Here is a 12,785-nt window from a genome sequence, read left to right on the forward strand (position 1 = left end):
TAGCATCTTGAAACAGTGAATGCATTGCATGGATTTTTTTTAAAGAATACAAGAACTATTAAGTCCAGCTGGTACTCAAAACAATCTTTAAAATTCACTAGAATGTATTTACAGTTAGGTTTGAAATGAAGAAACCTGACAGAGTAAGAAGAACCCAAACAAAAGAGTCTGTGTCATTTAATGTTTCCCTGTATTTATAGATAGACAAATGTTGTTTTTGTTACTTATTTTACTATTTATAGTTAACTATACTGTATTTTGTGGAATATATTAAGCTGGTCTTAAATAATAATAATATAGGAAGTACCTTACTATAGGTTGTTAAAATCTGAAAAATTAAAAAGTAAATGTTGAGTAACAGAATAGCCAAGGTATATGTTTGACCATACGTATTTCAATTACCCTCAACTCTCTTATTCTCTTTGCATACACATACATACATACATAATACATACTTGCATACATAATATGTGTATGTATAGTGTATACATACACTATATATATTGCCATTGTTGGGAAAAAAAATCCAAGGCTGCTTTATAGTTGTTCCTTTTTGATATTACTCAAAATATTATACTTCCAACTATGGCTAATTAGACATGTTCTTAGCAAAGTTTTCAGACCTAATTTCTGATTGAATATACTAATACTTATTGCAGCTTAAAACATGCCATTTAATGTCTGGTTCTCTTCAGTGAATATGCATATCATTGGATAAACTCTATAGTGTAAGATATAGAATAAGTCACTGTAACATGCAAGTCTTTAACATATGTTATATACAATATAACATAAATTTAGCTTGTAAATATATATAACACAATAAATGTATTGTTTATATGATGGCTAACCTTTTTGGTAGTGCCCAAAGCGCATGCACACTCATCCCCAATAAATATGAAATATTAATAAGTACATATTCAGAGAGATAACTACGAGCTGCTATAGAACTGAAGTTTTGAAAATATGATGAAGTTATTAAATATATGGGGGTAATATAGTTTTGAATTGATTTTAATTAAAATTAAATGAAAGTAAATCAAATTTTAGTTCTGGTTCTGTCTTTATATATAGCATAGAATTGCACTGCTGGCATAAAATGCCAAAGGCAAAAAAGCCTGTGTCTCATGTATCAGGGTGAAGCCTGAATTGTCTGGCTCAAACCCCACCTATTTTTTGGGCTTCCCAGAAATTCTAGCTTTTTCTCTGGCCATGTGCCAATCAAGAGCACAGATGCCATCCCAGTTTTCTACACAATTAGTTACAGGTACTATTTGCTGCCACTTTCTGTTTTAATGAATGCCAGTCATTCACACTGAACAAAGTAAGAAATTCTTTATATTTTATTGTCAGATTTGTGATTACAGTATAATGGAAAACCTGATGATTGGTTCTTGCTGTTAACAGTTGCAGGCAAAATATTAGTCCCCAATGAGCAATTCAAAAGTCAGAAGGACTGTATTATATATTATAAAAGCAAATTGCTGCTATACATAAAACTAAAGGCACTTAAATAAAAAAAATATCGCCTAAAGCTTCTACCACAACTTTATTTGGTAGCAAATTCTATTCTGGAATAACTACACTTCCAGATCTTCATTCAAAATACCTCCTGAAATCAGAGCTATTTTTTCTTCTATTTTCCCTTTTATCCATTGAATGTCCCAATAGCCCATTATCTTCCTTCAAAATACTTTGCCCCCTCCCTTTTGGGTAAGAAGAAACAATTTTAACCTCTAGGTGGCAACCAGGCCTATATACACGCTTCTTTTCTTAATAATAATATTTGACTCATGGGACATTGTGTTATGGAAAAATGAGGGCACACAAAGATGTTATCCCATATGATTTATTTGGTCCTGTGGTTCTCAGAGTTACTGTGCTTTCAATACAGCATGGTTCTATTTATCATCATTATTAGGTCGAAAATAATACTGTGTTATACTTTTATCTACCATGGCTTAAAAAAATGCTTGGTTTTGTGTGGTCTTCAGTTGCGGACTTCTGTCTAGGAAGTTTAGATGAGTGCTATTTCATTTCATTCTCCCATGGCTTTCTCACCTGTTGTCCTGCTTATAAAGATTGACCTGTAGGAAATATTTTAAGAGCATTTCACAATATAGAATTTTAGAATCAGTAACAAAGCCCAATGCGTAGCTTTGGTTTGTTCATGAAAGTTGTCCCCGACTTACAATCATTCATTTAGTGACCATTCAAAGTTACAGCGGCACTGAAAAAAGTGACTAATGGTCATTTTTCACACTTATGACTGTTGCAACATTCCCTTGGTCACATGATCAAAATTTGAACGCTTGGCAACTGGCATGTATATATGACAGTTGCAGTATTGGGTGTCATGTGACCATTTTGTGACCTCTTAACAAGCAAGGTCAATGGGGAAGCCAGATTCACTTAAGAACCTTGCAACTAACTTAATTACTGCAGTGATTCACTTAACAACTGTAGCAAGAGAGATTGTAAAACGGGGTCAAATTCATTTAACAACTGTCTTGCTTAGCAGCCGAAATGTTGGGCTCAATTGTGTTCCTTAAGTGGAGGATGCATTTACACATCAAAGATTTCCCTACTAACTTTTAACACTGCATTCTGGAGCTGAGTGTTCATTTGCAAGAATATCTAGAAAAACTCGATGAATAATTTGGTGAACCAAAAATTATTTCTGTACCCTATTAGTGGGGGAGATATCCTGAAATATACAGTATTCCGCTAAGTCCCGTTTATAGGAGCAACTTCTGAAAAAGCATGCACTTTTTAAACGAAACACGCTGCTTCGCGTTTCTCACAGAGTGGGAATGCAAACAATTATTCTGCCATGAGCCCACTGGATGGTCACGGACAAAAACTTGGCCACAACCGTACTTCGAAATGCTGGGATGCAACGCACCACGACCGAAGAAGGTACCCCGCGAGCGCCCGGGAGGACAAAGAAAGCGCCCGCCCCTCCCTTTGCTCCCCCCGCCCCGAGGTCCTCCTGCCCCACTCCCCTTTGCTCGCTCTGCCTGTTGGCCTGTCTCCTAGCAACCGTCCGCGTGCCGCTGCTTGAGCAGGAGGGGCGAAAGCGAGGGAAGCGCCATGGCCGAGCTTCCCAAAAGCAGGGCGCGATCCCCGACTCTGCCTCCTCCGGCCCCCGCCATTTTCTACGGCTCTGTGGATCCAAGAAACCCAGTGGTTCACCGGTTCGAGTCCGACCTGAGCGATTGCCTGGGCTTCCTCAAGCGGAAACGGGAAGCGGGGGCCGCGAGCTCCAAGGACCAAGAGCTGCACAGGCGAGGGTAAGAGCGGAAAGGTGGCCAAAGCCCCTCGCCTCCCTCTCCTTCCCCTGGGCGACTCCCTCCTTTTCCGTCCTTCCCTGTAGAAATTTCTGATTACTGAGCGGATTCAACGTAACTCGCCTGCATTTGTATGCCAGCCTGTTAAACGGCGGCTGTCGAAAAACTAAGCAGGGTTGGACATCGTTAATATTCGGGTGGGAAAGTATCAAATAGTCCCCGGACCCTAAGCGTTCCCGGGAAAGCGAAAAAACCTTCGGAAAAGCTTATGGCAAACCCGCTGATTGTTATCAAGAAAACAACACATCTTATAAACATCAGGAGTTCAGCATGACTCAAGGGAGACTTTACCTTTAACACTATGGAAAACAATTTTTAAAGTGTGAGGCTGTAATTGTCATTTCCTCTCCTCTCCACCATTCCAGTCTGGAGTATTTAGGCAGTAAGAAAATTTATCAAGTGATGTTTCTTCCCATCAGTGAGATATTTTATTCTAGTCTGTTGTGAAACAGTTCCAAAAGCAGAGGAGCTTTACAAGTGGAGGACGAAAGAAAGATAATTTGATTTTTTATTAAAATTAATTTATTTGATTGCTGCATTCAGTATGGTTACTAAAGCCATACTAGGTATTTCTTATAAGGATTAGCTGTATTTGCACATGAAGACTTACAATTTTTTACAGATCCAATTTCAATTATATTTTTTATTTGTTGAATTGGTACAAAGAGGCTTTTAGTTTTTAGAAGTTGGATTCTTCTAAAAAGTTGCAAACCACAGATTTGAAAGCTTTCCTGATATAGACATTCCATAGAGTGGAATTAGGCAAATTAACAAACTGTAATAATAGATAACAGATAATCAGAGTTGGAAGGGACCTTGTAGGTCATGTAGTCCAACCCCCCACCCAAACAGGAGACCCTACACAATTTCTGACCAATGGCAGTCCAATCTCTTCTTGAAAGTCTCAACTGATGGCGTTCCCACAACTTCCGAGGGCAAGCAGTTCCATTGGTTGATTGTTCTCACTGTCAGAAAGTTAGAAAGTTTCTCCTTGTTTCCAAGTTAAATCTTTCCTTGTTCAGTTTCCATCCATTATTCCTTGTCTGGCCTATAGGCACTTTAGAAAATAGCTTGACCCCTTCCTCCCTGTGGTAGCCCCTCAAATATTGGAAAACTGCTATCATGTCTCCCCTGGTCCTTCTCTTTATTAGACTAGCCAAGCCCAGTTCCTGCAACCGTTTGTTGTATGTTTTAGTCTCCAGTCCCCTAGAGCACCCCCACAAAGCAATTAATCCAGGCTGCACAGAAACACAAGGCTGCGCTGCCCACATGGCCTGAGGGAACCCTCCCCGCCCACTCATTCCTTACCTGTAAACTTGCCTACTAAATTGCTATTTTTCTTTTTTCCGACCCTCATCTGTTCTGCTGTGCCAGGAGATTTAGATTAGCCAGGAAGCAGGAAATGGTTGGATTTCTTGCTTTCTAGCTAGTCTTTAGATCTTCGGCTCAGCATATCCAAACCTCCCTTAGGACTGAAGGTTTGCTTGCAAGCAAATTCAGTGCAGACTCATGGCAAGGAAATTTGAGAGACTGAACTAGCCGATGGCAGATAGATAGATCACTGAATGATTCTGTGAGCAACTCAATCTGCCTGCTTTGCCTAATTTTGGGTAAAAATTGCTCTTTTTTAAAAAAATAAAAAATTCAATATTTACATGCTTGGTGTGTTGTGAGCTAATTTTGTGAGTTTGCTTGCAAGCAAATTTTATGTGACAGACTGAGCTAGCCAATGGCAGATAGATAGATCTCTGAATGAATCTGTTATTCTGTGAGCAACTCAATCTGCTTGATTTGCCTGATTTTGGGTAAACGTTGCTCTTTTTTAAATAAAAAATTCAATATTTATACAAATATTTATAATATTTACATACAAGCTATGCCCAGCCAGTCACATGACCACCAAGCCACACCCACAAATTAGGCCATGCCTACAGAACCGGTTAGTGGTCCCCGGGATCTAAAATTATGAGTTTGGTTGTCCCTGAGGTCCAAAAGGTTGGCAGGAATAGCAGACATTCTCAGAATAGCAGACAATCTCAGAAAGTAGTAGTCCAGGGGTTTCAAACTCAGGTCATCATGGCGTCATGTGACATATCAGGACTTTTTCCCCCTTCACTAAAATGGGCATGGGCATGGCCAACATGTGACGCATCCAGTCCATGGGCCGAGAGTATGACAGCCCTGTAGTAGTCCCTCTAATAATCTGACTCTTTAATGGTAATAAACAGCATCTTGAATTGCACCTGAAAATTGGAAGCCAGTTCATCTCACACAGTGGTATAAGATGGCAAACTGCAGAGTGCCCAGAACTGCATATGCAGTTGTAGACCCCTGATTGCATTCATAAACGTCTCATGGAGAGCATGTTATAGTAATATAATTTGGGAAGTGTTTTAGATATTGCATGTTTTTATTTGCTATCCTTTTTTAATCGTCGTTTTCTTCTTCCCAGTTTGATTTAATCTTTATGTGATGCATGTCATCATAAAACTATGTTTTGATTTCAGAGTTCTAGCAATGTATTTGTTTCTATTAGATCTCTTTGACTGCTTCTGTTGCTTTTCCAGCTTTTGTTACTATTTTAGTCTCATAAACTTTCTACATTATAATCTACTGTTTTACTTAGATCTCAAGGAGGTTTTATGGAAATAGTATTTTGATATTTTATGGTGTCTAAAACTGCTACAGACAATATATCAATCAAATGATAATTTAATAGGTTAAAATATTTCAGATATCTTATAAATGTTACTGCTATTTATAACTTTTTTGGTCTTCAAGTCAGAGTTAACTCCTGGAATAGTCCCTGCAGATTTCTTGGCAACATTTTTCGGTAGTGGTTTGCCATATTCTAAGGCTGAGAGAAAGCAATTGACCCAAAGTCACCCTACTATCATTGTGTCTCAGCCAGGAGTAGAACTCACAGTCTGTTGGTTTCTAGCTTGTGGCTTAGCCACTACACAAAACTGGTGTTAATATATATGAGTTAAATATATGTTACTTTATAAACATTTATAAACAGTTTTTGTTCTTGATATATTTAGGAAATCCAGTAAAATATTGCTCTACTATCTTATTGCCATTCTAAAAATTTTAATCCAACAAGATTATTACCATACCTCTCAATAAGTGATTTCCTGTTGTAATTTTTATTTAGAACCACTTCTTTGTTCAATATCTGGAACAACTATAGGTCTCGACTCCCAGATTGGTATTACAATGAAACACTTGTAAAAATTGGTGATCAGCTTATGGAAATGAAAGTAAGTAATGATTCTGATGAATCACTTTTATCAGTGTTTTGCTAAATGTGTAGGCATGAGTGTTCATCAACTTGTGCAAAATGATGCTTCATATATAATATTTTAATTCATTTTAATTCATTGGGTTCAGTTATATATATTATACATAGCAGGAAATGGGAAATGCAAACAGGATCCTGCTGTAAAGAGAAGGAGGTTTTATTGAATATTAGGGAACTCTGAAACAGATGGGAATAATGGTAGAAAGTTGCAAGAAGAAAAAGGAATTGATAAAAATTACTATATCTTACCCATTTCTTTAACCGTGCTTCCACAGGTCTTCTTTAAGAGAAATGTCCACTTTTTCTCAGAAACAAACTATAGTATATGCAGAATATTTTAAGTATTAATTTCAGCAAACATACTATCTTAAAATGATAAGCATTGATTGAAATATTTTTTAAATCTGAAATTATTTCACACTGCACTGCCTCCTTATAATCTAAAGATGATTTAATTGTCTCAGCTCAGTCTTACATGATGTGCATTTTGGAAAACTACTATATGATTTTGTATTCCTAATTTTGAGCCCTGTGTCTTCCATTCTGTGTACAGGTAGTCCTCGACCTATTGACATTTGTTCAGTGTCTGAAGTTTCACTGGCACTGAACAAATGGTGGTCATGGCTGGTCCAGCACCCCCATGGCAATACGATTGCGATCTGGGTGATTAGCAACTGATTCACGCTCATGATCACTTTCAGTGCTCTCATGATTGCCATTTGCAACTTTCCCTGCTGTCTTCCACAGAAAGTCACAGTCCACCTGCACCCTTTTCCACTCCCTTGTGTTCACTTTTCACTGAGCACTCATGCCCCCCACACCCTCATGCACTCTCTCCAACCTGCACTGTGCTTCTTACTCAGCTCCTTGTAATCTTGCACACCCTCCCTGCTGCTACCACTTGTCCCATGCACCACCTTGTACCTTCATGCACCTTTTCTGACCCTCACCCTGCCTCCCTTGTACCAGCACACTCCCTTGCTCCCTTTACCATCCAGCAGCAACCTCTTACCTGCATGCAGGGTTGGGAGTTGCAACGCCCTTGTTAGCTTCTCCACTGACTTGGATGGGGAATCTAATCTTGGTTAGAAGTTGTTTTGTTTAATGACTATGGGATTTGATTAACAATGACAGCTGGCTCTGTATCTGCTAAGTAATGGTTGTTACTTAGCAGATACAGATACAGATAATCAGAGTTGGAAAGGATCTTGTAGGTCATCTAGTCCAACCCCCCGCCCAAACGGGAGACCCTACACCATTTCTGACAAATGGTAGTCCAATCTCTTCTTGAAAGTCTCAACTGATGGCGTTCCCACAACTTCTGACGGCAAGCTGTTCCATTGGTTGATTGTTCTCACTGTCAGAAAGTTTCTCCTTGTTTCCGGGTTAAATCTCTCCTTGTTCAGTTTCCATCCATTATTCCTTGTCTGGCCTACAGGCACTTTAGAAAATAGCTCGAGCCCTTCCTCCCTGTGGCAGGCCCTCAAATATTGGAAGACCGCTATCATGTCTCCCCTGGTCCTTCTCTTTACTAAACTAGCCAAGCCCAGTTTCTGCAACTGTTCGTTGTATGTTTTAGTCTCCAGTCCCCTAATCATCCTGGTTGCTCTTCTCTGTACTTTTTCTAGAGTCTCAACATCTTTTTTATAATGTGGTGACCAAAACTAGATGCAGTACTCTAGGTCTTACTAAGGCTTTATAGAGTGGTATTATTACTTCCCTTAATCTTGACTGTATACCTCTGTTAATACAATTTAGGATTGCATTAGCTTTTTGGGTGGCTGCAGCACATTGCTGGCTCATATTTAGCTGGTTGTCCACTAAGACTCCAAGATCCCTCTCACAGTTACTGCTATTGAGCCTGGTTTCACCCAGTCTATATGGGTACTTTTGGTTTTTCTTGCCTAAGTGTAGGACTTTACTTTTCTCTACATTGAATTTCATTTTGTTAGATATGGCCCAGTGTTCTAGTCTGTCAAGATCCATCTGGATCTTGAGCCTATCTTCTTGGGTGTTAGCTATTCCTGCCAGCTTAGTATCATCTGCAAATTTGGTAAGTTCCCCTTCTATTCCCTCATCTAAGTCGTTAATGAAGATATTGAAGAGTACTCGGCCTAAGACGGAACCTTGTGGCACCCCACTGCTTACTTCCCTCCATGTAGACTTAGACCCATTAAGGACTACTCGTTGAGTATGGTTTGCCAGCCAGTTGCGAATCCATCTAGTGGTGGTGCTATCTATTCCACTTTTTTCTAGCTTACTAACAAGTAGGTTGTGGTCTACTTTATCGAATGCCTTGCTGAAATCTAAATATATTATGTCCACGGTGTTTTGCTGGTCTACTAATTTAGTCACTGTGTTGAAGAATGAAATAAGATTGGTTTGCCAGGATCTGTTTTTAACAAACCTGTGCTGACTGCCAATTATTACTTAATTGTTTCTAGATGTTGGCAGATCTGTTTTTTTATTATCTTTTCCAGTATCTTTTCCAGTATCCAGTATTGATGTTAGGCTGATTGGTCTATAGTTTCCTGGGTCTGTTTTTTTTTCCTTTTTTGAAGATGGGAACAGCTCTTTTCCAGTCCTCTGGTAGTTCCCCGGTGCTCCAGGGTTAACGAAAGATATGGTGCAGTGGTTCTGAGATGTCCTCTGCCAGCTCTTTTAAAACTCTGGGATGTAATCCATCAGGCCCTGGTGATTTGTTTTCATCAAGATCAGACAGGTGTTCTCTTACTATTTTTTTGCTTATTTTAACTTTTATTTCTGGTCTGTCTTTTGCAGTTATGCTTTTGGTGGGTTGAGCTATCGTTTCTTTTTGCGTGAAGACAAAGGCAAAGAATGAGTTAAGTAGTTCTGCTTTGCCTGTTGCCTGTTGCCTGTTACTTCCTTGCCATCTTCTCTGTTTAGTGGATCGTTTGTTTCCTTGATTTTTTTCTTGTTATTGATATGTTGGAAGAAACTTTTTTTATTATCTTTGACTTTTGTTGCAAGTCTTTCTTCGTTCTGAGCCTTTGCTTTCCTGACTTCGTCTTTGCAGATTCTGGCTATCTGCTGATATTCTGCCCCAGTTGTATGTCCTTTCCATTTTTTGTTCTTGTCCTTTTTTTCTTTCAATTTGCCAGAGAGATCTTTGTGCAGCCATGCTGGTTTCTTCTTGGATTTCTTGCTTTTCTTTCTCAGTGGTATTGTGCTGGTCTGGGCTTCTATGATCATACTTTTTAGAGTTTCCCAAGATTCTTGAGTTGTTTTCCCCTTTAGGATTTTCATCCATGGAATCTTTCCCAAGTTCTCTCTGAGTTTATTGAAATCAGCTCTTTTAAAATCCAAGACTCTGGTGTCATTATGTTCTGTTGCTTGTGTTTGTGTTATGTTGAATTCTAGTATGACATGGTCACTCTCACCCAAGGTTCCTGCAGTTTCAACTCCCTCTATCACTTCTTCTCTGTAAGAATTAAGTCTAGTATGGCTGTCCCTCTAGTTTCAGCCTCTACCTTTTGGACAACAAAGTTGTCAGCTAGGTTGGTAAGGAACTTATTTAATTTCTCACTTGGTGCAGAATTAATTTTCCAATTGATATCAGGATAATTGAAATCTCCCATTACTATTGTTGTGTGTTTCCTGCATATGTTTGTTAGTTGGCTGGCAAAAAGGACATCTATTTTTTCTGCTTGATTGGGTGGCCTATAATACACGCCTATGGCCGTGTCGTTTTTTTCTTTTATATTGACCCATATGCATTCTAGGAGGTATTCATCTTTGGTTTCATGCATTTCTGTAGCAATATATGGTCAATAGCAATGCAGTTGTGCTTTATGATGACACCACTTAGGGATGGAAATTCTCAATTTATCATCATAATTTGAGGACTATTTGAATATATTTAATATTACTTAAAGATACCTATATTAACTTACTATTTTATTCATATTTGTTTTTGATATTTAATACAAATTTGTATGAAATCAATTTGAATGTTTACTTATGATTCTTATTCAAGGTATTATGCCTCTTAGTGTGTCTATGCTTTACCCTAAGGTCTAACTCTAATCCATAATCTAGCTTAAATTGTTTTGCTAAATAAGCATAAGTGTTTGGGTTTACACAGCAACAAGTCATAAATTGTAAACCATTTAAACATAGTACATACAATATACTGATCCAAAGCCAATGAACCCTATGATGGCTATTACTGTATATTAACTCAACTAGTATCAGTTGCTATGAAATATGAACAGCAGGGATAATTTTACTAATTTTGTCTTTATTAATGTTTCTTCTCAGTGAAAGTATTTTTTAAAGTTTACTTGAGACTGCTCTTATTTGGAATAAAGAAGAATTTTGTTTGAAAACTACTAAATAAATTACAAAGTATTCCAATATCTTTTGTATTGTATCAGCTGTATTCATCAGTCTGGTTTCCTAACTTACAGCATAATAGTTGCTTACTTGAAAAAGAATTCCAGCGCATTCAATTGTTATATGAGCTTACTGAACTGTAAATTTTTAACTTTAAATATTCAATAAATGTGTGAAACAACTGAATTAAATATAATTAATTTTCAAGCAAGTATTATAATTATTGCATTTTTATCCTACCTGTTTGTGTATAACTATTAACAATTTAATGGAAAATATATGTAAAACATATTATTTTTGTTTTCAGGAACATAAGCTAGCATTTTTGTATTGCTATGAGCAGTATCTTCAACAAATTAGTGGTATAAATATAAACAAATACGGATTAGATGCACATCAATTAAAGTCAAATTTTTTCCCAAATGGATTTAGAGATCAAAGTGCTACACGTACAGTGAGTATTTATAACAGCTGTTAATGTTATTTAATGTTTCTATAATTTAGCATTGGTCAGGGTTCATGAAATAGGCTATGAATGTGACCCATACTATATTCCAAATGCATTAATTGGGGAAAGGCAGAAGATATGATTCCAATTATGGTAACTCAGTTAGAGTTGCTCTGTATTGCTAGCCTGTTATTTGGCTGGGGTAATAAAATAAAGGAAAAAGCTGTAGAAATCAGCTTGGCACATTTTGATGGTAATTTCTTATTGTTCATCTTAGCTCCATGTTCTGCAAGCAAGGAATATTTGTCTTTATAAAATAGTATGTGATAAAGACAGTAACCTCCTAAATCAAGACTCTGTGAAAACATGTTTTGGCATCTTAACCATACTGCAACTCATCATGCAGATGACTTTGCCCCATGAACATTTATGTTGGATCGTCTACAATGGTATGCTACATTTTTAAAACTCCAAATGCAGTCCTAAATATTAAATATCATTCTTATGCCCCATACTGAAGAAATCTTTCAAAATTTCAACATGATTTTCATTTTGAGAGTTTATTGATTTATTAAATTTGTTTGCTACTCATCTTGTTTTGAAGCGACTCCTTTTAAACAATTAAATCATCTTATGGAGAGTGTCAATTTCTCTTTACCTTTAATAATTTGCTGTATCATATTTTCAATATTAATAGAAATGTAATGGGATACTGGTTTTAAAAAAAATATTAACACTAGCATGTAAAATGTGTACAACTGAGAGGATAGAGTTTTTTTGGAATTCTAATGTTTAGGAAAAGTATCATAAAACTTTACTATTGAGATATTTTAAGAGGATGATACATTATATGGTATCAAGAATTTTATTATATATAAGGTTGTATACATTATCCATAAGATATTTGAGTTGTAGAAATGATACACAATTCATCACAATAAAGAACTATGGCATTTATATGTTAAAATGTTTTTTCTTTTAGGTACAGTTCATATGTATACCATATGTAGGCACTTGATGACTATAGGCCAATCAGCTAAGGTACATAAAATTAAGTATAAGCATGTATCTGTCTGCCTGTTCTTTGTCAAATTACTTGTCTTTTAAAATTACTGTTCATTATAATTTTTTATTAATTTTTTTAAATTTAACATTGTGGAATGTTTAAACTTTTATTTGTATTACAAATATGTATTATTAAAGTGTATTCCTTAAATAATAATAAGAAATCAAAACTTATTGTTTGAATAGGAAACTTTTAACCTACATACCTATAGAGATAATTAGGAAGAGAGATGTGTATGCTCCAGAAGAGAAAATTCACTTA

The 12,785-nt window shown here is 36.9% G+C and overlaps 1 protein-coding gene across 2 annotated transcripts in view; it reads left to right on the forward strand.

Annotated features, from left to right (window-relative positions):
- Nucleotides 1-3,053: 3,053 nt before the first annotated feature.
- The window catches only part of CFAP54 (cilia and flagella associated protein 54), a 130,429-nt gene continuing 120,697 nt past the window's right edge, over nucleotides 3,054-12,785 (forward strand). For both annotated transcript variants that reach the window (XM_087934630.1, XM_087934631.1), the window contains exons 1-5: nucleotides 3,054-3,293; nucleotides 6,508-6,613; nucleotides 11,318-11,464; nucleotides 11,736-11,907; nucleotides 12,441-12,499. In XM_087934630.1, the coding sequence (XP_087790756.1) occupies nucleotides 3,094-3,293; nucleotides 6,508-6,613; nucleotides 11,318-11,464; nucleotides 11,736-11,907; nucleotides 12,441-12,499 (684 nt within the window). In that variant the 5' untranslated portion in view covers nucleotides 3,054-3,093. The remainder of the gene's footprint in view (nucleotides 3,294-6,507; nucleotides 6,614-11,317; nucleotides 11,465-11,735; nucleotides 11,908-12,440; nucleotides 12,500-12,785) is intronic.

This window comes from Pseudonaja textilis, chromosome 5 (genome assembly GCF_049901715.1).
Source record: "Pseudonaja textilis isolate UNSWEBS1 chromosome 5, rPseTex1.2, whole genome shotgun sequence".
In the NCBI taxonomy this organism is placed as follows: domain Eukaryota; kingdom Metazoa; phylum Chordata; class Lepidosauria; order Squamata; family Elapidae; genus Pseudonaja; species Pseudonaja textilis.